Below are 26,025 nucleotides of genomic sequence, written 5' to 3' on the forward strand. Positions count from 1 at the left end.
TGGCCTTCGGGAATCATCCCTACTACGACTCAGTCCAAACAACCTATTCCTTTGTCGATGAAATATCGTTGGATGTCGGGGAGTACAGCCACTTATCTTACTTTCTACCCTCATCATCTGCAGTGTCCATTACAAGCTGCGGGCGAACTGTTGACGGAAGTGGAGCAGCGTACAGCATGCCGATTTTCGCCGACTCCAGCAGTATGCGGAGTTGGTTGAACGATGTCGTCGCCAACGAAAATGAGCCTTGTCCTAGTTGCGTGGTTGCCATTGCTAACTTTTTAGCATGTCCCTCTATGACTACATTCCAGTTCAATACAACCGGGTATCCCAGTAAACGGTGGTATTTTGCATTTAGCGAAGGTTACCAGCGAGAATCCGAGACCCTGCACGTAACGCCAAAGTTTACATTCACCAAATATCTCTTTGACACCAGCGACTCCGTTTCAAACTGCACCATCCGATCCGGAAGCCAAAAGTGCTTGTTGACTGCCCCGGCGGATGTCATCATTCAGCATTCAGTCTTGTCTTACTATCCTTACACAACAGACACAGAAATCACATGTGGCCAGTGGGATTCAACTCTGTACGCTGTGTACTTCTTTGTGTGCCCCGTATGCGTGGCGGCATTTCTTGCGCTGATATATTCGGTCTGCTGCTCAGATTTATGTTCTGACGAAGTGGATGTCTGTACAGCAAAATTTGATACTATCTGCTGCAGGAGAAGCAATAGTGAAGGATCTCCTGGAGACATTGTACTCTGTCAATACACACCTTCAAACCCAGCTGGAAATGAAGCCCCAAACAACCTTGAAACTAATGTTAATCAAAATGTCTCGTCCTTGGTGCCGACACCATTTGAAAATGGTCCAGTGACACCGCGTGAAATCCCACAGAGCAGCCAACCAGTCGACTTTCCTTCGCCAGAATTGGCCGCTGACGATCGTCCAGAACAGATTGATGTCACCAGAGCGGTGTTTTGCTTTGGAGACTCGACTGACAGCTCACTCCCTCAATACGATGTAGCCGTGACGATGTGATAATATATAGAATAATATACTGTGTTCTTGATCTCCACCTCCGTTAAACTCACGTGTACATCTGCTAATCCGCTCATTACATTACTTTATTCTCTTCTTTCTGAAACAGTTTCTAGAAAGGAAGGGGATGATATTAACTTACCTTACCTTATGTAATTTTTCATTAGAATTTATATTTTTTATTTTTCATTGTATTTTCTTTACATCCTTGTCTTGCAGTGACGTCACGAAATGTATTCTTCTTATCCAGCCATGGCTTCACCGAGAATTAGAAAAAAAAATCATAACTTTCGGAGGGATCGTCCGATTATCCTTAAACTTCTGTGATGTGTTCTATTATTGCTGCATCCACTCAACCCACATATCCACATGTTATATAAATGGGTTTCATTTCCCTTTAGAGCTGCAGGAAGCGCTGTGCCTTCCTAATGAATAGGAAACAAATCACCACCTCACACTTACCACAAATCTCGATTTGTCTGAAATACAATTAATGTGCTGCATTGTTTTGACTGTATCGACATAACCAGACCCGTCGGAGCCGCTACGGTTGGTACTGTATTAATCGTACCACTCTTTAGCGTGAGAGAAGGAGGGGGGGGGGGGGAGGGAGAGATGTAGCGAGAGAAGACAAGAGCAGAGAAGAGAAGAGGGAAGATGGGAGGGTGATAAATGTCATTATCATAGATCTTAGGGTACCTTATCACCATAGAAGAACATGAACATTGACCCGACTTTGGGTTTTTTTTTTCACTATTATGAAACACATTCTGAACAGTATATGTAATGTAAGAAACAAAAACGATTTCATTCAATAGCAATAAGCACTCTTAAGGAAAAGTGATAAATTAAGTTCACCACCTGACCGTTAAAACCTGTATGTTTAAGGTCTGTATAGATTTTTCCAACCCATTTTCGAGACCTCTTCGTTCATGTTTTTTTTTTTTGTTTTTTTTTTAAATCTGCTTTCAATTCCGGCGAAAGTCTATTAAATAGGACACGACCATTTCGACACCACGCACTCTTCACTCCCTTCTCTGGTAAAATTATGGAACATGCAGGGTATATGGCATTTCTGCCGGTCTCTTTAACCCATCTATTTCTCTGATGGGGTCAGGGCGGAGGAGGATATGCCTTCCCAAACCCTCTCCATTTCTGACCCCATCCATATATTTAATGCACTTTATTTCGGTTGGTATCCCAAATATTCCATGAGAAATGTGCACGAGAAGATTTTGTATCAATTCAAATTCATAGTTCCCTCGTAAGGAACCCATAGCCCCTCCCCTCCTCTTGCTCGGTTTTGCAAGATAATTGGAAACCACTTATTTGAAATATTAAAGAGCATACGATTCTTAGTAGAATTTGATGAAAATTCGTTTGAAATGGTTGATATATTCAAAAACAAAGTAACACAAAGTGGTCCTAATAAATAATGGGACCCATCCTATCTCAGGACCACTTTTTTCATATCTTACCCATTTAAAAGCCAATTTCCATAGAATAAACTTTTAATTCAATTTAAAATCGGGCAGAGGAAGATATGTCTTCCCAAACCCTCTCCATTTCAGACGCCATCCATATATTCAATGTACTTTATTTCGGTGTATATCCCAAATACTCCATGAAAATGTGCATGAGAAGATTTTGTATCAATTCAAATTTATAGTTCCCTCGTAAGGAACCCATAGCCCCTCCCCTCCTCTTGCTCGGTTTTGCAAGATAATTGGAAACCACTTATTTGAAATATTAAAGAGCATACGATTCTTAGTAGAATTTGATGAAAATTCGTTTGAAATGGTTGATATATTCAAAAACAAAGTAACACAAAGTGGTCCTAATAAATAATGGGACCCATCCTATCTCAGGACCACTTTTTTCATATCCTACCCATTTAAAAGCCAATTTTCATAGAATAAACTTTTAATTCAATTTAAAATCGGGCAGAAGAAGATATGTCTTCCCAAACCCTCTCCATTTCAGACGCCATCCATATATTCAATGTACTTTATTTCGGTGTATATCCCAAATACTCCATGAAAAATGTGCATGAGAAGATTTTGTATCAATTCAAATTCATAGTTTCCTTGTATGGGACGGATAGCCGCCCCCTCCTCCCTCCTCTTGCTCCGTATTGCTCAATTTTGGGAGCTAATTACATATTCAATTCAATTCAACTTTATTTTCATTTCCATTAAATAAACAGGGAAAATTATATACAATGCATTAACAGAACATATTTGTAGTAATTTTAAAAACGTACATTAACAAAATACATGTGATCATGAGTAACAACATAATTGCATTAATAAGCTATAATTATACATATGCATATTACACGGATGGGAATGGAAATGGAGGGTCCCGCTAAAAAGCCAAGCTTGTACGATATGGGACCCTCAGAAATACATAAGAGAACGAATTATGACTTCATGAAACTACAAACAAACATATGAAATAAAATTAAAGAAACCAATGTCAACTGACATGAAATAAAACAGGAAGGAACGAAAAAAAAAGAATATATATGTATATATGTATATATGTATATATGTATATATATATATATATATATATATATATATATATATATGTATAAAGAGCTTGCAAAAGGCGCCTAAATCCATCATTTTTCAATGGATTTATTGCCTTTTGAAGCAAGCTCTTCATATATATATATATATATATATATATATAGCAAGACAACAAAAAAGAAATAATATCACCTTCACAACCATGCAGAATAAGTAAGCGTGTGTTAAAAGTTTGAGCCATTTAAGAAATGTCGTTTTACATCACTCTCGATTAAACTGTGATAGTTTATTTTTTTCTTTCAAATAGGTCATCTCATTCAGCACGTAAAATCTTCCAGTAACCAACCGACTGACAATCTACGAAACCGCACTCGATTGTCAATATCTAGATAGTTAAAACAATATTTGATGGCCAATGTCTACGAGAAAAAAAAAAAACACGAACGAAATTTGTACAAATGAAAAACAATGTCACAATATAGAGACCATATTTGAAGCAGAGACATTATAAAAGGGTAAAGATAGACAGAGGATGTCTATGGACAGAGTGGTATGTACTCTTGTGCTCGTTTGTGTGCATTTTAGTGTGGTCAATGTGCATTGGAATGTGATCCCTTCTCCGATTCACTCGGATACTTATATCGACATCATCAGGAACACTATTTCTATATAGATATCCGTGGCATTTTCAGCAGTATACTATAGCCACATGGTGATGACATAGTTAAGTGATTCAGCACAGTCATGTTTATAATTAGTGCTATATAAAGCAACGCCAAAATTTCCATTCCACTTCAACTAAGGGGGAGTGCACGTTCGCATTATTAATCTTTAACCATCTCCTATCAAAAATGATGGAGGCGGACTAGATAAGAAAATATTGCTATGTAGAAATCGAGGTTAAAGTCTCCGGTAGGCGTAGATGTGCAGCTTCCGTCTACACAAGTTTTCTAGACACCGAACAGAAATATCCTTCTCTTTGGGTCTCGGTTCCTGCATCAACTCACCCCGTTTGCGTTGGCTCACTCTGAAGACAAAGGAACGTACACCAGAAAACGTCGAGAGGTATGGCGAATAAAGTGAAATTCAAACATTGTTTTGCATTCACGATGTATGCTTTTGCATTTTGTGCGATAGTTGTTCTCGTTGTGCTCCTGACAGAATCGGTCAGAAGAGAGACAGGTAAAGGTGACGAGAGATTGTTGAAGAAGGGTGAAAAATACTCCGATTATTCGGGCAGCAGTAAGCTGCCACCACTCTGCTCGGAATTCAGAGTGGCCCTGCAGAAGACGAAGGGTTGGGATCTAGAGGGTGATGACGTTATGCTCAGGGCAATGACGTTCGGGGAAAGCCCCGTCTACGAAGGAGAACAAACCACGTACTCCTTTGTGGATAGCATCTTTCTCAGTGAAGGTGAATTCAAGTCGTTGTATTACATATTACCTCCATCATCTACCGTTAATATCACAAGCTGTGGGCAAACTATAGACGGGACGGGTATAGCGTTCAGCATGCCGGTGTTCGCTGATTGGAGCAGCATGATGGCTTGGTTAGACGACGTTGAGGCTGGAGAAGAACAACCTTGCCCATCATGTATGGTCGCCTTGGCTACCTTTCCAGCATGCCCCTCTACAACCACTTTTCACTTCATCACGACATGGTATGCCTCTAGCAAACGGTGGTATTTTGCGTTAAGCGAGACTTACCAACGAGGATCTGAGACGTTGAATGCGACACTAAACTTTACATTCACTAAGTATCTCTACGATACCAGTGATTCACTGTCAAACTGTACCGTCTCTGCAGGAAGCCCAAGGTGCCAATTGACTGCTTCCTCCAACGTCTTGCTCCAACATTTGATATCATCTCGCTATCCTTACGCAGTAGTAACAGAAATTACGTGTGGAAAGAGAAAGTCAGGCTTTTACGTGTTGTACTTCCTTGTGTGCCCCATTGCTGCCGCGCTTCTTACTACCGCAATCTACATGTGGAACCTTTCAAGAGATCCTGTAGATCTTAAGAAGTGCAGCTTCCCCATCGAATGCGTAGGCTGCTGCGCATGGAGGTATCGGGGATGTCAGGGAAGGAGGGAGGAAGAATCCCCAACCGTCACGTTGGACTTCGGAGGAAGTCAAGTCGTCCTCTATAGATATGACGTCTCTAGCGAACTCAGAGCTCGTATGAATCAAGACGGATCAACCCCGTCAGGGCAGCTATCGCCGACTCGGAGAGATCGTCGGATTCAGCCCGATGAAGCCGATGTACAGTCGCCTGATGTGACGGAGAACAACGTATCACCACGAGTGTCGCAGACAGTTTCGAGTAGTGCTGCTTCACAATTAGACACTCCGCCGACTCACACAGATATGCGGAATCGTGATATTTCAGATGGTTTCGCGACGCGCCAGCTCCAGGAACCGATGTCGAATGATATGGAAGACTTTGCAGAAGACTTCTCAGAATCGAACAGAACGCAGGAGCTATCCTTAGAAAGACTTCCGTCCTACGCCTGGTCGCACCTCTACCCAAAACCTGAAAGAACAGGGGGTAACCCGTCAAACCCGCAGACCACTACCATCGATACAGATTTAGCTCCTTCATCACCGGTCTGTGACGTTGCGGAAGGCAGTCCCCCGAGCTATCTGTCAGTGATCCTTCATCAAGTCAGAGACGGCTTGGCTGAACCCCAAGTGTCTTGACGGATCAATGTTGCCCCTGACTGATTTGCCGCAGCCGCAGCCAGCTTTCAACATCACTGGCTGGAGATATCCTGAGTGTTCACTTTAAGACCTCAAAACTTGCTAAAACAGGGTTGACGCCCTGATCATGTCAAATTTGGGTAGAACTTCATTTCGTGGTTTTGGCTGACGTCATCGACTCCGGAGTTTGTCGATTATTGAAGCAAAGTTATTTTCATAAGCAGGCCCCTAGCTGAGTACAACTTATGTAATAGTTTTTTGACATTTCATTTGGGCACAAGCCCCAGGATTTCCTTTTTAAACCCAATCTAAGAATTAAAACAGATACTAAATTTGAGTAAAATTTAAATGATTTTAGTAAGAGGGATACATACACATAATTTTTATAATGTATCAAGTGATATACGTAGATCTCATATAGATAGATGAGATACGAACAGTTCCCTTTATGTGCTGTGGTTCATTTACGAAAGCGATGTCCCGTAACCTTTTTAAAATTTGATGCCTCGGCCCTCTTAGGTCAATATAAAATGGTTGAAATGCTAATTAAGAGTGTCTAGAATAGTATGTTTTGATTGAGTGCATACTTAGAAGCACTGAAATGCCTATACAATGCTGTAGATACCATTAAAAATACCTTCTTATTTCGTCGTCATTCTAGTAACAGCAGTAAATATTTTTGATATTTCATTATGTTAAAAAGATATAACTGACTGCGAAGGGTAAGAAAAGAATGAGTATGGAGACTCGGGAGGGGGTACCCTTGTGAATGCTACGATGGTTTTATTTCGATGCGGGTGGTAATGAAAATATCCATACATAATACATTATTCGCAGGATGCTAGCATACGTGTAGTTCCAATTAGTAGTTAAAACTAAATGTATATACGTATAATCTGTTATTTATATTCATCAATCTACCATATGACTTACATATTTATCTATTTCTATGTTAAGACGATTCTGGCACTCGTTTAGACTTGCCGTAGTCTTCCCTGCGCAGCTTTTACTGTCTCATAGTACACTGCGTAAATTTGCTTTGGATACAACTTACGGATTCTTTTCTGTGTATCTCCACTCTGTGTTTTGTACTGATAATTTTCACTAATCACTCATTGGACTGCTCTTAATGATTACATACAAACATACATACATACATACATACTGTATATGTACGCATGTAACTATGTATATAGACAATACAGTCGTGCATGTGTCTATGTGAAAGTTTAACCGGGTGGTTTAACTACCACTGTCTTGCTTCTGATGTAAATTTGAAACTTTAGAAATATTGAAAAGGTGATATTTCTGTAATTTTCTTCATCTATTCTATTTTTAGGCAATACTCATCGAAAATAATATTGGATATCGGGGTACGTGCTGATTAATAACTCGTCGAATGAATGTTATTTAATGTTTTAGCCCAGAGCCCCTATCATTTTGAGCTGGTCCAAGGGTCGAGGGTTTGCTTCCATGGTTGAAAGTAATCAGCAGGGAACGAGTTGGTACCGTGATACCGTACGTTTTCATGTATTGCACTGTTGTTATATATGATGTTTATTAGCTCTGATTTATTGTCTTTCTTTTCGTGTTGTTGTTTTAATGAGTGTATGTGTGCGTGTAGGTGTGTGTGTGTGTGTGTGTGTGTGTATGATTCACCCCACACATTAAAAGAAGAATAAATCACCATGTACGGAATGGACTGAAGAGCTCTATTTCATTTAATTTCGTGTATCAGTATTCAAATATGCTGAAGATATCTATATTTTGGTGGGGATCGGGCGACTATCTTGAGTAAAAATATACTATAGAAAAGAATGATATACATCATTATGTACGTGTATATATATTACATGAAAATAATCCATGATGATAGAAGTACAATGATAACAACAGAAAGGAAGGTAACCATTACACATTACAGTTAAAAGGGGATTCAGATTTTTAACTTTCATACAGCATACAGTTCTTAAATGCTTGAATGGTTGAGATACCCCCCCCCCCCAAAAAAAAAAAAGTAAAGCAAAGGTCGGTTCTACCTTTTTATTACGACAGCGTTGTTTTTGGATATCTCAGCCATTTAACATTGTTTAAAACCGGTTTTCATCAAAATAAAGGTTTAATTCTTTTTAGAACTGCATGCTCTTTAATATTTCATAAGTGGTTTCGGAATATCTCGCAAAAAAATCAAACTCCATCTCCATCTCCATCTCAGCCACAAGTATACCACCTCTTTAACAGATATGGAAAGGAGTAGCATCATTCTTATCAGCGACACTTGTAGGATTTCATTTATCACTAGACATCATAATTACGAAGAGTTTGAATGCAAAAAAAAAAACTTTCACAAACGTCATTTTTTTTTTCAAAATGAGTTTATCATCAAATAGAAAAAAATATGTCATAATCTTTTTACTGATACTGCACTTGATGCATATCAAGAAATTATAAGATATGAAAATTACTACATATTTTGTTGATTTCTTCAGCAAATTTAATCTAAAAAAAAATCATTTTGATAAACGTGGCCACATCTGTTTTTGCATTTGACCTTTTCGTTTCCTGCAACGATTTTATGCGTACATCATGACCTAAAATGCATGCTTGGCGATGCTTGCGTAGAGCAGTGAATTTCATTGAAAAATGAAAAAAAAAAAATCCATATGGAGTGTATGTCACCATTAGTTTATATATCTCAAGCAGTGTTACAGTGATATTTACAATGTAAGGCTAAATAATCATTTGTATATATGAGTAAAATAGGCCTATCTTAGCAAAAGAGTAACCTTTTGGTCACCGACACACCCATTTATGAAGAATAACAGTTTATACAATCAAACAACTAACACTATCACATAACTTAGATTGGAAATATTAAGTGAATCAAGGAACTCGCTGTATCTAAATTTTAGATGGATATTTTCACCAATCACAATAATAACTGTAAATCGATGGCCACAATGTCCTATCCCCCCCCCCCCCCCCATTTCCTCCGAACGGACATATCATTCTGCTACTTGTTACAGTCCGTGAATGAACTCAATCTGCAGTATCCAGAGTCAAATCAGTCAGTCGAAATACTGGAAGCCTGCAGCTGTTCACGGCACGAGCGCCCTCTTACGGACCAGCAGACCATTCATTATCAATCATAGCACTCATTCATGGAGAGCAAGCTCTTCATTTGAGTGGAATTTCGTCCTTGTCACCAGGCAGCGATTCCTCGTAGTCGATGACGATCTCGGCGGGTTTCGTCTTGGAAGGCTGAGCCTTGACGGGCTCTCTGTAGAGCATGAGGACGATCTTGAAGACGAGGCAGGCGACGCTGATAACGAGCAGGGAGGCGGTGAGAAGGGAGACCGTGCTGTTGCGGTCCCAGTTATTGAGGAGGGTGCCAAGCAGCGCCCACACTACCGTCATGTACACCGTCAGCGTGTAGCGGAGATAACGATCCCAGTAGAAGACGTCGACGATGAGGTAGAGGAAGAGCTCGACGGCGAGGAGGGAGAGCGAGATGATGCACGATGTCCTGTTGGCCAGGCCGGCGTTGTATGTTAGGGCGATGGACAGGTTGAGCAAGGTGGCGATGCTTGTCCACGTGGCGTAAATTGAGATGCCGTTTTGAATCAATATGCGGTTGCACCATAGGTCAAACCTAAAGCAGAAAGGAAAATAGATGTCGGCGTCAATACAATGGTAGATTATTATGTAATGGATTAGAAGCTCCTTCTGTGTTGAAGATCTTCCAGTGTTACAAAAATGGAGACAGGGACACACGTTTGATTACCTTTTATCATTGTGAATACATGTTAATATTGAGTATCATATCTATACATTATCATTGACTATAAAAGTAGTAAACATCAATTTGCTGGATTCATAAAAATCATACTTAACTTAACGTCAATACATCCACCAAAATTTCTACTATTTAGGAAATAAAGCGTCAAAAGACGTCTTCATTATCATACACTGACTTCCTCAGATAAGGGCATTGCAGCCATTGATGGTGCATCAGTGGTGCATATCAACCGCATGATAGTAAAAACATATGATATCTTCCTGATTTGAATTTTTTATTAGTTGGGTGTAGAGATTAAAGAAAAAAAAACTTACAAAAAACACTACTCCAAACAAAACTAACTTTTTTTTTCAGGAACTTCCTGAAGATTACAATCTAAGATTACACTTGATATCTTTTTTCTTTTTCAGTGCATTCATAATAATCTATACAAAGAACATCTAAATGGCAATTATTTCTTTTGGCGATGACCATTACACTTTGCAACTAAATTTTTATGAAAAAGTCAATCACAACTCTTCAAGCCTTACAACCATTACCCGCCCTGACCCCATCAATTAAATTTTGAAGATGAAGACGGATTGTTATCAATGTTAAAACTTCATTGTTTGTAGAGGAAGCTCTACTAGTAATCTTTAATGATCCCACACTTCTCGCGGCTACTGCACATAATTATTTCCTGCGGTAGGTAGGCATGAAGCAATGTAAATCACTTAAGTCATCCAACGATGCCAACAGCAATATGGGTTGCATTGCAGCACAATGTACTCTGCCTTTGGTAACATTGATTGTGATGGGGTGTATTATTTGTTTTATACCTGTGGTTGGCCGTCATGACGTCACGGTATTTGTCGACGTTCTTGTAGCTGAGGAAGAGGCAGATGTATGCGGAGAACGCCAGGAGACACGAATCCGCCAAAGACCACACAAACTCGGCGTATGCAAACAGGAACAGCCATGTGATGTTGAAGGCCATATTGAGCGAGAGGACTGCGAGGAAGGCCGGAGGAACGACCGGCGGGTTGAGGTACACCGGGCCGTTCTTATTCTTGCGGCACAGGCAGGCAACGATGTAAACCACGTAGACTAACATGAATATGTAGATAATCGCCCAGATGATAAAGGTCCATCCCGCCGGGGTGATCTGGACAGGGTATGCATCGGATATCTCCTCTGTTGTGTTTGGGAACAGTCCTGGTATGAGAAAAACAGAGGAAACACACACACGGACGCAATTAACAAACAAACAAACAAACAAAGAATGTATGATTACCTTAAGAACTTTGGAAGTAATCAGAGCCTGTCATATCTTAAAAAATAGAAGCATAAAAGTAAAACATATATCAGGAATCAAGTCCATGTAAATGTATTATCGATAGATAATTATTAAGTTCAAGGGAACTAAGTACGAAAATCACAGATAGCTTTTAATGATCGGCAGTGAAATCACGTGAAATTTTCAGTGATAAGTGAAACCATAGGTGTAGGAATATTATATTATGTAAAATTATTGACCAAATTATCATAAACCAAAGAGGACGATCTAAGCAAAGCCCATTGGTGAAGAAATATTCCGACAAACTAATTGGTATCGGGATGAAATGGATAAGATAAAAATAAACTGGGATTGTGTTACGGAATCAGGAGAGCAGTAGAAGAATGAGTGAAATTATTTCATACTCGGACGCAAGGCAATCGACTTTTTGTACATTCTGTTGAAAGAAGTGAAAATAAAACCTTTGAATTGAAAAAAAAAAATAACGGTTCGTAGAAACCGATTGATTATTTCACTTGGCCGGACTGATTAAAATAGCGAGTATATCGATTACCTGCAGGATCACCAGGCACGGTTGCAAGGGCGCTGAAAACTTGTAGGGCGATGAATTCGACGAAAACGAACAACGCCAGGAAAATATAGAGCCAGTCGTGCTCCGCGGCCATTTTTGTGCTATTTGTTCGCTGATTTAAATTCTCAACACACTGATTTTCCTGCACATAAGGAGAGCATAGGGAGGAAGGACAAAACAAGCATGATTATCCTTGTGCAACCAATTGATTATCATCTCTTGTAGAATCTAATTTTGCCCCAGATTTTGTATCACCATATCGACGTTTAACATGGGTCAGTCTACGGGATTCGGTCATCTTTTGTGATATACTAGAACTCAAAATTCAGACCTCATTAAAATCAAGCAAACATCTGCCAGTAATGACTTCAGAAAGAAAACGGGATCCCACAAAGTTTTACTGCTCAAGCATCATGGGTATTGCAATGTCATACCAGAGAATTCATTGTCAGTACGTGGGTGTACCATTTAAACGTGATATCCATGTAACGGAGGTATAGAAAAATAACTTGTGGTGCCGCAAATCCATGAAAAATTTCTGATTTGAATATGCATCACTATAGCAAGGGGCAAAATTCGTATTGACACAGAAAGACTTAACCACATTTTAACTGACCTTAGCAATCACGGGACAATGTAAAATGAAAAATTAAGCTGTTGACCCAACCTGATAGACTGACCCACATACTATAAGTAGGTTGTGGGTTCGATGTGCCAACAATGTGACTGTTGTAGTTTTTGAGTTATTCTCTCTCTTCTTTTTTTTTTTTTTTTCGTTATAGCTGGCCTTACAGCGAAACCACCATTTAATTGATTTTCAAGATGCTAAATATGTCATGTATGTGCTAAAATGAAATGATCAGGATGGCATCAATGGTAACACTAAAATTTTGTTGAACAAACAGTTTTGTCATATTTTTAGCAATATCTGTCTCAAAGAATTTCCTTTTTTTTTTTTGGAAAATACACATTTCTTGCACTTATCACCGACTTTATTGAGGATAATATTCCCTATGAGTTCGGGAGAGGAATATGCCAATCATTTTTCCATTATGCTAAAAGAATGAAATATGTTGAATTCTCTTTATACAAATATAACATCTAATATCGGTGTCCTACTGTGCCGTCACGAATTGTTGTAGTATTTGTAGTCTTCTTATCCATCGTAAAAAATCTATCGTAGTTTCAGAACGGATTGTCCGAGTTTTCCCAAATTTCACTTATGTGTTCACAATTTCTGCAGTCACTGAATTCGCATAGATAATTATGTGGGTTTCATTCCTGTTTAAGGTTAGTCATGTCGTATGCTCGTGTACCGCCATGTGCCTGTTCCGTCACTAGCAAACAAACCTCCCCCAAAGAGCCTGAATGGCCTCGATTTTGAAATAATTAAATGCTTAACGACCCTAGCAGCGCTGCTTGTTAATTATGAGTGTGCTTGTAAGCGTGTGTATATGTATTTACATGTATGTGTGTGTGTTTGTGTGTGAGCGTTGGTGTATGAGCGACATTATCTGTCACAGAAAGCACGGCGATAGAGAGAGGGAGACAAACGAATAGACAGACAGACAGACAGACAGACAGCGAATAGAAAAGGTACTGAAATTGCTTTCAGCAGTCATGTCGACCTTTCTCTTGCTATACTATTGTAAGACAAGTATTCAAAGATTAACATAATTAGCTATATATGCACATACATGATGTGTGATCCATACAGAAAAACAGTTATACTTCAGCAAAAGGATCAGTAAATTTTCATGAGGTTATTTACTTTACAAAAGCTATCGAGATTATAATTAAAGTCAATCCGATTTCAGCATATTCGACCCAAAACTATTTTTAAACTACTACTTTATGTCGTGAGGGATTATAGAATGTTCAGACAAACTTATTTCAATAACAAAACAACGCTGAAGAATTGGAGACGTACCTAACTGTAGAATGTCCAAAGTGAAGCAAATGAGAGGTTGGTTCTGAGGTAGATTGCTTGTGTTTAAAGGCTTTTGACTTTAGTGGATAACAAATAAGCCAATCAATCATCAAACTTCCAACGATTATAAGACATACATTGTATATCTTGCAACATTTGATTGCACTCAAAAGGTGGACAAGCTTCATAGTGATTCTTTTTTTTTCCCATTCACAATCAATAGCGAAAACACGTGTGCAATTTCATGACACAACACATTCTTTTGTGCATTGATGGATTTTGTTTGACAATAGAATAGCAATTTACTTTTCCTAAGTTCACAGAACAAATGACAAAATATTTATTGAAAAATTATGAACAATTGAACCATACTCTTACCTTATCTTATGAATATCCCGAGCGTGAGGCTACCACATCCCGTGTTCTATTCGCTGGTCAGATGTGGTGAAGATTTCAGTGGACGCAGTCGCCGAGAAATGTGACTTTAGAAGTTTATCTGGGCATGCGTACGAGTGTGTGTGTGTGTGTGTGTGTGTAAGTAAGTCACACTAGGAGTGGTCTTCACTTAGGTGTGGCATCAACACGTGCATTAGATAAACCTTGCATAATCCGCCTATCCTCCGTCTTATTTGCTTTCCAGATTTTATTGTGTTTGTGTTGTAGAGATACATGTATATCCTCAACGTATCGTTAATCAGTTACTTCAGGAGGAATGTATTTCAGCACTGGACCCTATGGAAGAACAGAATCATTATAATAATGAATTTGAAATGGGCAATCCATCTATTTTGTAATCTTTCTTTGATTCATGTATAATTTATGTATTGTTCTATGTGTATTTTGGTAATGTGAAATGGAAAATAAATGAACGAACAAGCAAAAAAGCAAACAAACAAACAAACAAACAAACGCCATTCAAAATATTGAGTGGCAGTTCTTTCAGACACCATGTTCATGCAGGTACAGTATGTAACATTTGCCAATTTATTGGCATCCCTACATTTCTTGCTTCTATTCATTAGGATTATACAACAATTTTGATTTGGCTAACTCTCTCAGTTTTTTTAGTATTTGGTTTTGAATTTGATATGTGTGATCATTATATTACCTAGATGTGAAAGATTTGATTTGACTTTTTTTTGTTATTGTTGGGAAATGTGTTTCATGGTAACTCTATATTTTGAATGATAATCATATGACAATGTGATTTTAGTTAATTTTCAGATTTTTGGGCAATTGATTTGAAATTCGGCATATGTGACTGTTATGATATGTGGGTGTGCACAATTCATCATTCTGTTCACGTTGAACATTGAGTTGTTGTGGTAACAGTATACAAATTAATTGTTAGCTGAGTTTACATTCTCGGAGTTTGATTGGGTATTAATCACACTGAGTGATAGTTTTAGTTTTGATTTGTACACATGTGCTTCATTTTTATTTTTATGCTGACGACAATGATGATTATGTTTTAAGAGGTTAGAGGCTTAGGGTTGGGGGTCGGGTGAAAATCCAGGAATCTCCTACATTTATGTTGACGTATTTTTTTTTCAGTTTTTGAAATTAATGTATGAATATAAATGAAGTCAAGGGTTGGATGATTATATTGGAATTGTATAGTATTTTTTTATGTATTGAAGTTTGATAAGGGGTTGAGTGATAATTTTTTAATGATTGTTACATGTTTCTTAGGGGCAACATGTGTGGGTTCACATGCCCACGGGCAATAGTAAATGTATTTACTTTTGTGTGCCCTGACCCTCATGTAGTCTCCATTCATTTCATTTTCATTTGTGTAACGTGTACGGTACGGTGTATCCTTTGTAATGTTCATTCTGGTTTTTGTTTCATGTTTGTGATGTTAATGATATGTATCCTATATTCTTTACCTGGTCGAATAAATAATAATAATGATAATAATAATAATAATTTATCATTTCCTCTTTAGACATTTCAAGGAATGTCAGCTTTGTGAGCTTCAGGTTATTGACAAAACATACCTATGTTACCAGTTACCACTGCCGATAGATTGTGGTGACACTGTTCTTTTGAGCACAATTTCCATCTCTCGCATACACTTGTGATACACACACAATCAGCTGCTATACGAAACACTCATTCAGCCTGATTGTTGGCCACTTTAACACCGTGTTTCTTTCAATTTGATAGTAAAAAAGTTCCATCTAAGATTTAAATTGAAATCAGCCTGGGTTAAGGTTTAATCAGTAAATTCCAATTTATTGGCTTTGTCATAATAATATGATGCCTTCTCGCAACGTCGCATTCGATACCTTATAGGGTTTCCTGATTACCATTGGTTAGTCATTATGATAATATATGAAGGGTTTGTTTGCAAAAACCGATAAGTCCATTTTTGAAGATTTTGAAGTACGATCTCTGTCATAAATTACAAAATAATACCTTTTAAATGATGTATTGGTCACTACATGATAAAGGTATATTTTTGAAGTTATTGTCAAAAGAAGCAAAAATTTTCTTATTATTCTCTTTATTTTTCTTGACCTTTAATCGCAAATATCTCCATTTGGCAAATATGGACTTATCGGTTTTTGCAAACAAACTCTTCATATGCTTAGAGTGAATTTGATGGCTGCCACACAAAGATATATTTCATTCTGAGCTCCTTCAACGATTTTGTTATGTATTGCTTGCTTGAAAAAAAAAATCATCTTGAAACTATTATTCAATTCAATTCAATTCAATTCAATTCAATTCAATTCAATCATAGTTTATTTCCAATCAATCAACGAGAATCAAGAAAAAACATAGAACAAATTTCCAATCAACGAAAATCAAAACATAGTACAAAGTATACATGTCATGAAATGATATTGTTCAAACATTTGCAAAAGATTCATGTAGTATCCGAGATAAATTATATAACAACATATGTTTATATATATATATATATATATATATATATATATATATACAATAGTTAGGAGGAACAATACATATATACTTCGTGGACGGGCGGAAAATAGATTCGATTATGGAAAATAGTGATCCACTAAAAAGCAAACGTGGATCGCTAGATAAGTAATGAGTAAATAATATATCATTCGAGGGTTTTTTATAGCTATTATATTTGATATAGATTATCTAAATCATTTGTAAATATATATATATATATATACATATATATATATATATATATATATATATATAGTTAGATTGAGATACACAGGTCGGGAAAAAATATATAAGATATCAATGCTAATGCCCGGACACTGTTCTTATGACTCGTTAATACAAGCGCAGCAAAAGTGGAGTGCGCGCCATGCAGAAAGCTAGTGGAATTAATTGACAAATGAATTACAATGTAAGAAGCGTTTCAGCAGAATTATGATCCGTTACCCATATAGTCGTCAGTGATTAGTTTCACTGTCAAAATACCCCCACACCGACACACACACACACACACACACCACATCACACAATGCACTGAACTAGACTACTCAATATCAGAATATATCAGAGTAACTGAACGTCTTGGGAGTCATCTTATCAGCCCATTTACAAGCCACCTTTTGTTTCTTATTGGCAGTATATACTAACTTATTAATCTTATCTTTGTGTTTTTAAGTTTCAGACTTATATGTCTTACACAGTATGTTAACATCAGTCTTTTCAGTACGCCTGAAAATATCCCATGAGACATGCATTACTAGGATATCTTATTAAAGATCATCATTTTGGATACAATTTTGGTTAATTTGACAAATTCACTCAACTAAATGTATGTAAGAATATGAAATGTTGGTGTCCACCCTCAGTTTATTCTCTCCAATCATTTTAGAGCGCAGGTTTTTCCCTACTTATAATGAAAAAAAAAAACATTGGATTTTTTTTCTAAATCCGTAGCTGAGATGCTTATACCGTATTCATTCTTTAATTTCTTCTCTGGTTTGATTTTTTTTTTTTTTTTTTTTTGGGGGGGGGGGGAATTCATTGTTTTGCAATCTTTACAATTGTACATCTTCAAAGAAAAACAAAACTTCAACGGTTGCAAAATTTTGCAGCCCGGTTGTTAACTTTTACTATTAAAAGGTTTGATTCCACATAACCAATTCTTCGCTCTTTACATTTGCTGCCTGTAATAAAGGATAATCTTTAAGATTCTGTTATTATAGTACATCATTCAGTTCATTCTCTTTCCCCAGTTGTTTTCCCGCTTACGCAATGCTCGAGTTATACGATGTAACATGCATCGCCAAAGCATTTCATATGTATAGGACACTCTTTGTATTAAAAGAGAATACATGGAGATTATTATGTTGATGTAGTTAGTACTACCAATTGCAGTGCTTTATTATTCCGTCAATCGAATCAGACATGTGCAAATTTATACAGGTACTTCACACTCATTTGCATTTAGAAGATATTAAGCTATTACACTAAAAATATTTTTGCATCAACCTCTTCTGCGATGAGCTCTATTTTCTCCAGTAAACAAGAACACTTCCTTTCAATAGCCTCATCTCTATTTAATCCATAACAATCCTTTAATGCATTTTCAGACTGTATCTGGAAATTCGTATCCTTTGTCCCAATGCACTTTCGCATCATTACAGTAGAAATAACGTACTCCACATAATACTGCAAAAGTTGACCTGCTTTTGTTTTTAAATCAAAATGAAACTTTCTTGCACCATACGAAATTGTTTTTCACAACTCGCAATTTTCATATGTGCACTTCGCAATTACAAGCCTATTTATCATATCACACAGTCTTTCCCGTTTGAACTGACCTCAGCTGCTACATCCCTTCTCCATATTGGACAAAGTCCTTTCTTTCTTCTTCTCCTTCTCCTCCTCCTTTCTTTCTTTTTTTTTTCTTCTAATTGAGGCCATCAATGTACAAACACTGTTCTTTACATTTCTCGCAGCATCACAGCACAAAATTGACAATTCTCTCAGTCTGTATTTGTCTTTAATGCACTTTGTTTCATTTTTTTCAACTAAATAAACAATACATTCGACTTTAGGCATTATTTACTATTTGCAGATGAAACAAAAACGCAGCATTAGTGCTTTAGAATAGTTCTAAAATGTAAGTTAGGGATATAAATAACAACTGTAAACATTTGAATCCGTAGTATCGATGTTAAGTATTGTTAAATACACAAAATGTTAACAATAGTTATAATAAAAAAAAAAAGATGTTTCCAGACTAAACCGTCTACAGTTATGGTTTATTAAGAAAGATGCTGATATCTCTTTATATTTAAGGCTTTATCACCAAATTTTTATATGGTAGGATGTCTTGTGATACAACAGACCTACATATTTGCATCAAATGTGATATCTTGAATTTTTTAAAATCACTGCTCCCATAAAAAGGTAAATTGGACCTTTAATAAGGTTAGTATAATTTTAAATAATTCATAAATCGAAATTTCAGTTTAATCTTCAGAAACACCCCTGAAAGAGGATTCAAACATACAATTATTGCAGTATAACAGAAGAAAGCGAACATTATGGTAGCAATGGTATGATCAAATACTGATTGAAGAAATGCATGTAAGTTCGAGTTACAGTAGCTACATAACATAACATAACATAACATAACGTAACATAACATAACATAACAAAGACATTAACTAAAAAAGCATACCCATTACAGTAAAATCAACTTGATCTACGTCAACTACTGTATACAGGCAGCAAAAAAAAAAGTACATAAGTAGTTGTACTTATTTTCTTTTTTGGTCCACTTCCGAAATAATCTGGTATAACTCATGTCATCCTAAATAATTAAAAATTGAAATTTGTTTATGATATTGTGAAAACTACAACTTTGATTTGGCCGTCACCACCAAATGGCACCTTTACCTTATAGAAACACCAAGACCAATAAGTTTCTTGAAGTACAAAACTTGCAGTTGAAAGACGGTTAAACACAATGAGGAATTATACAGCACAGTTGAAATCAAAATGGCAAAACTCGGGAAAGGTTTAATCCTACATGCGACATAAGGTAACTTTGATACCAATTATTGCATTTTTGCAGTATAAGAGAGAAAAAAAATGAGGGCTTCCTTGTGAGATACCGTGCCTAAGTTTGGTACACTGTAATTGTCTTTTGTCTACATACATTGTTGAAACACTGGTCAATGATCAAACCACTTAAACAAGAAATATTAACATTGTCTTCAAGTATGGTCTCAACAAGCTCGCGAATTTGGAACGAGACGGAAGAATGAGTTGTATAGATATTACACCACGATTGTTTTCGTTGTCGCTCAAAAGAGAGATATGCGGTATTAAAAAATTACAACCATCAATTCGGACAATACCACTTCCTTAATGCCACTTAATAGAAATCTTTCATGACTGCAGGAAATGACTAGGTGAAACACTGATAACTAGGCCAATAATTAATGTTGATTTTGTCAACACGCCAACAAAAAAGCGAGCTGCATTTCAGCCCGACTGATTTCAGCTCTAATGATTCGATCGTGATGAACATAGTATGGGGACGAGGCTTCAAATTAGACCATTCTAGAGTAGGAGCTCAACTTCGCTTTCTTCATCAGCAGGTAGACGGGCTCGCGGATGCTCATCAAAACGGTCTTGACGATGAAGAAGATGAAGGCGAGGGAGACCAGCACGCCGGCGTAGATGAAGGCGGGACTGCTGGTTTCATTGCCGTTAGCCACCATGATGGCGCTCAGAGCCCATACGAACGTCGGGTAGACCATGAAGACGTATCGCGTGTAGCGGTCAATGATCCAGAGATCGAAGACGAAGAAGAGGATAAGATCGGTGGCGAGAATGGTGAGGGAGACGTAAGTTGCTGTATCGCTGGAGAAGGAGAAGAAACAGGGAGAAGGACAAAAAGGAGACGAATTAAGGCGAACAACTTGATAACACAGTACAGAAAGTGCAAAAAGCATAAAATAATACGGACGATCGCTTCCATACCTGGAGAACAAAAACTCTGGATTAGGCGCAGTTCGTAAAGAGTCTTATTCTCTCTACTTCTATGTTGTTTTATTTTGTTGTTTTGACAACTATTTCACCGTATGTGGTCATTACAGGCATGCATTTTCCTAGCGGTCACGAAAAGTGGACTAGGAACACGTTCAGCTCAGGCAAATGCATTGTTTATCAGAAAGCAGGCCTCACTAATTAAGAGTCGTGGAAAAATTATCTAACAAGCAGACAAACGTACTAGAGTGAAAGGAACCATTTGACATTCTTTTTTTTTTCGGAACATGGACCTACAATAGCATATCAGACACTTATGACATACGTAAGTAGCATCTAAGCTGTGCTGTTAATGTTGTTATTTATTGTTGCATGTAGTCGTGACGGTGTAAAGTGATGAGTATCTGCTATTGTTTAACATACCTGGAGAAACCAAAGTCGTATATGATGGCAACGGACATGTTGACGGTAGTGGCCACTGTGGCCCAGGCAGTGTAGATAGCCAGACCATTGTGGATCAGGATGCGGTAACACCAAAGGTCGGGCCTGCAGAATACAGAGACGAGGAAGGTGGTTTGAGTGGCAGGAATATGACAGCGTCGATTGACAAGGCCGGTTTTGAAAATGTATGACTGTTAGTATGTACGGGCAGCAAGTCATATGGCGTCTAAGACAGCGACCTTCTATTCAGAATAACACTATTTAAAAGTGCCACGGTGATACTGTTCGCTGGCTGCAAACAATTAATTACCTATAGACCCTATACATGCAAGGCACATGATCGTCCGTGTTCACAGGGGTCGAAGGAAGTATGCGAAACACACCACTTCGATGCGTCTTCCGAGTTCTAGAAAAGAAAAGAGGAGTCCCTTGACGCTCTTCTGCGCTTCAGAGTTAGGACCTCATGTCGGGTTATTATACATGCAACACCCGATTCCTCGGAGCTATACTGAGCCATGTTTTCAAACCATACTTGGGCTTCAGTACCGTGAATCTATACTGTTCCACGTATCATTGCTAAACTAGTACCAGAACGATACCTTCCTGAAGGCTGAAGAGTGTTTTATCATTACGTTGCACTTTATCTCTGAAATAACAACAAAATTTTAAACGTTGATTAGTAAATCGTTTCGGTCATTCCCGTGGACTACACCAGGTAGGTGTGTGTGTGTCTCTCTCTCTCTCTCATATTTCCCTGACTGTATTAAGGAAGATTCAGAGGCCAAACGGTTTGCGCTAAGAGGAGGTAGGTTGCTTGGTTTTGTTTTGTTTTTGTTGTTGTTGTTGTTGAGGGGTTTTTTTGTGCTCATTTTTCATCCGAGAAGATGGCTGGATAGCTCATATCATCTGTAATAGCTGGTCTTCCATGGGGTCCAGTTGGATGTGAGGCAGACCATTTCACAGGGTTCTCCACCCTGCTCTTTGTGATGAACAAGAAGCGGGATCTTTTAGGTACATGAGCGTGACTCTCTCACACATCGGACCTCCACTTGCAGGACAAGTTCACCTTCACAAACATAAGGATTAAGAGAATGCAGCAATATCATTAGAACACATCAGTGAAAGTTTGAGGAAAATTGGACAATCGATGCAAAAGTTACGAATTTTTAAAATTTTTGTGTTGGAACCGCTGGATGAGGAGACTACTAAGGCTCGTGATGTCATATGAGTACAACAGTATAAAGAAAATGCTAAGAAAATTCAACATATTTTCACTTTTTTCGCATTTTATTCCGCATTTTTTTTTATAAGAAAAGAGCACTTGACTTGCCTCTTTCCAAAGGCAATGGGAATAATATTACCCGTAACATTATTATGTAAGTAACGAGTCAAGGGAAAGTGTACTTTTTTCAAAAGATGAAATTTTGTGAAATTCTCTTTATATTTTCCTTATATTGTTGTACGCATGTGACATCATACACTGCAGTAGTCTTCTCATCCAGCGGTGACTGCACAAAAACTTCAAAAATTCATAACTTTTGAACGGATTGTCCGATTTTCCTCAAACTTTCAACGATGTGTTCCACTAATATTGCTACATTCTCTCAATCCTTATGTTAATGAAGGTGAACTTGTCCTTTAAATGTCAAATTCGAGGGATTAAGTGTTTTGCCTCCTTAGCAGAGGGTATTGTACGCTTAGAGACAACATTGCCTAAGTGAGACTCGAGAATCGAACCGGGGTCATTTTGACTGGGAGGCCAACGCCCTACCGACAGAGCCAATCACCGGTAACAGAGCAGAGGGTAAAACCCTTGGTGGTTGGTGGTAAAGAGAGGTGGTGATTATACTTACTCGGCGAAAGACTTGAGCTCGCTGAGGAACTGGTTGACCCTTGAAAGGCTACTTATCAAACAGGCATAGAGGGTAAGGGCAATGAGCAGCAAGGCAACCGTGGATCGGGTCAGATACTCGCGGTCCCACAAAAAGAGCCAACAGATGCTCGCCGCGTTGTTCATGCAGAAGATGGTGAGGAAAGGAATGGTGACCACGGGCGGGTTGAGGTAGGTCGGCCCCTGGCTGTTCCGCCGACACAGCGTGGTCAGCATGTATATCAACCATGCCAGCGTCCATAGGTAGATCAGCCCCCAGATGGAGAAGGCATAGGGTGCCGGGGTGACTGGCGTCGGGTATTTGGCGGAGAGATTGGCGATTGTGCTGTGGAACCAGCCTGTTATAAGTATAGCGTTATATAAGACAATAATGACGTTTTCTGTCACTCACCTGCAACAGTTATGATATTTAAGCACTAGATTAGCAGATCTTAAATAATTACCACTCATGCTTTGAGAGTATGAAGGGAGAAAAGTTGTGACAGTGAAAATATGAAGTGAAAGCCTTCTCTTTTGTGACATAAAATATGGCGACTGAAGTTACAATGTACTGTGATGCCTTGAACAAAATTTAATATCCTCACTGTTCCTCAGTTTCGGTAGAAGTAATGACTCGAACTAAGCTTCATGATTGTTTTGATTAAACACAAAAGATAACCTTACTCATAGCAATGACAATGACTGGCCATCAGCTCAGTCAATCCATACTTATGCTGACGGTCTTCTGCTTCCTTGTCAAATCAAATGTACTGCCTTTTCTGTATTTGATTATATGCAACCATAAATGTTTACAATGATTTTGTTATGCATGTAGTATAAAGTGTACTTCTGTATTGCAACTTTGTCATATTATGGTTATGTTTCGTTTAAGTTTGTCACATCCCTGTAATCTATTTTGATTTGATTTGAGAAGCTGAATAAATGAATACGAACGAAAGATTATATCACATAAGCAGAAAGATAGTTATCACATAAATAGAAAGATAGACAGAAAAAAAAGAGATAGAGATTGTGATGCTTAAAGAGGTACTACAAAGAAAGAGGAAAATTATTTAAAAAAAAGAAAGGGACAGAGATACAGTACCTGAGAGAGAATTGAAATGAATCGGTGGCGCAAAATGTGACTCGCACATGGCTGTGGGCGAGTATCATAGAGAAAGAGAACTGTGACGACATATGTGGGAGAGAGTGATATCATACAAATATTCAGCGCAGACGTGGTTATAGGTAGCCTTACCTAGAGACAACGGCGAGTCGGGGCCGACAGAGGACTGGAAACTGGTGAAGAGGTTGACGAGAAAAGCGATAAGGGCCACCACCATGCCCTGTGGTACGGTCACTATGTCCATCGCTGTTTGCTCTGTAACCTTACCGAGTTCCGACTATTTTAATGGGTATGAGGCTATTCGTTGTTGTTTTTTTTTAAAGAAGAAAGATAAACCAAACAAACAGCCTGAATAAATACATATCGGATAATCATACTTATAAAATGGATTTAAATGAATGAGTAAGAAAGAACGTATGCAGGCCGACATGAATGAAAAAAAAAAACAACAACTAGCTTGCAAGACTGGTGTCATGTTAACATATTCATCATTGCTTGCCTTCATCATTGATTTTCTTACATTGTATGCCTACGTCACCTGCTGAAAACGAGTTTGAGTACTCCTGAACAATAGCTGCAATGTCACTTTAATCAAAATTTCCAAATCACTATGACACTTATAGTGTGTAACAATAAATAATCATTATTGCTTATTTGACGGAGGTCCTCTACGTTAATACGTTTTGAACATATGGCTAATTTCTATTTTGTCATGTTTCATATAAATGTTATGAGAATGGATAGCTCATGAAAGCAAGCATACAATGACACTTTGTATATAATCAAGTATACAATAATACAGAGCGAGGTGTTTTGACGGGTGATAAATGATGAAATAAATAATACCGTTCAAAAACCAATTACATTGATTATATCTGTTGATTTTTTGTTTGCGGAAAATGAAACAAACAGAAAGAATTAAACTCCAAAAATCCCCAAAGTCAGCCCAACAAAAGATACCAAACTAGTTCTAAAGTGGCTTCATATAGTAAGAAGTAACAAAGTAATCTGCTTGAAACTCACGACTGTCTTTCAAATCTACTCATATTAGCTATTCAGATATTCGGGGCTGACACACTCTGCTACACGTTTCCACTCCTTCCGAGTGCACAGGTGACTATTGTTTGAGCGTTGTGTTGTTGCATAGAATTATTATGTTGTAGCAGTTACATGCCCGTAACTAGGGGGCTGCAGGGGTTTCGCGGAACCCCCCATTTGTCAGCAGCCGAAAAAAAAATAAAAGAGGTACAAAGAACAAATAACTTGACACCCCCCCCCCCCCCGCATAAAAATCCTAGTTACGGACCTGAACTAGTAGTGATATTGATGGTGCCCTTTCGTTTTGTTTTGATGACAAAATTGATGCCACAGCTTGGTTTTACCAGCTTCGATATCGGACATGTATGTCGATTATTCAGGAAAGTTGGTTACTCAATGCGAGCTGCCAAATAGGCCATTTTTTTTAATTCATATTTACATGGATCTATATTTTTCTACTTACACTGTAATATTTGATTATAGACCACATGGTCAGTTTTGTTATTTACATTCATTTCCCTTTTCATCTGAAAACACAGAACATGGTATTCCTTCAACTTGTTCTGTCTTTTCATTGTCATGCATTGTACACTTGGAATCAAGTTATAGTATTTCTTCTTGTTTAAAACGTGTCGGGCAGATTTTGATTTGTATGGAAACCAATGGGTTCTCAATGGTAAAGCAAAATGTATATGTAGACATAATATATAATTGAATATTCCAGGAGTGTATCTCCTGCAAAGTGCA

General features: G+C 37.9%; 2 protein-coding genes across 2 annotated transcripts; both read right to left on the reverse strand.

Annotated features, from left to right (window-relative positions):
• Positions 1–9,450: 9,450 nt before the first annotated feature.
• LOC140232091 (uncharacterized) lies at positions 9,451–12,013 on the reverse strand. Its single transcript, XM_072312242.1, has 3 exons — positions 11,902–12,013; positions 10,891–11,266; positions 9,451–9,925 (listed from the first exon to the last, which is right to left on the reverse strand). The coding sequence occupies exons 1-3, from the start codon at positions 12,011–12,013 to the stop codon at positions 9,451–9,453; spliced, it is 963 nt and encodes a 320-aa protein (XP_072168343.1).
• A 6,160-nt stretch (positions 12,014–18,173) lies between these two features.
• On the reverse strand, positions 18,174–24,530 carry LOC140231619 (uncharacterized). Its single transcript, XM_072311769.1, has 4 exons — positions 24,373–24,530; positions 23,098–23,473; positions 21,227–21,349; positions 18,174–20,677 (listed from the first exon to the last, which is right to left on the reverse strand). Exons 1-4 carry the CDS (start codon positions 24,482–24,484, stop codon positions 20,365–20,367), a joined length of 924 nt encoding a protein of 307 aa, XP_072167870.1. The 5' UTR covers positions 24,485–24,530; the 3' UTR covers positions 18,174–20,364.
• Positions 24,531–26,025: the final 1,495 nt, after the last annotated feature.

Source organism: Diadema setosum, chromosome 8 (assembly GCF_964275005.1).
Source record: "Diadema setosum chromosome 8, eeDiaSeto1, whole genome shotgun sequence".
Taxonomy (NCBI): domain Eukaryota; kingdom Metazoa; phylum Echinodermata; class Echinoidea; order Diadematoida; family Diadematidae; genus Diadema; species Diadema setosum.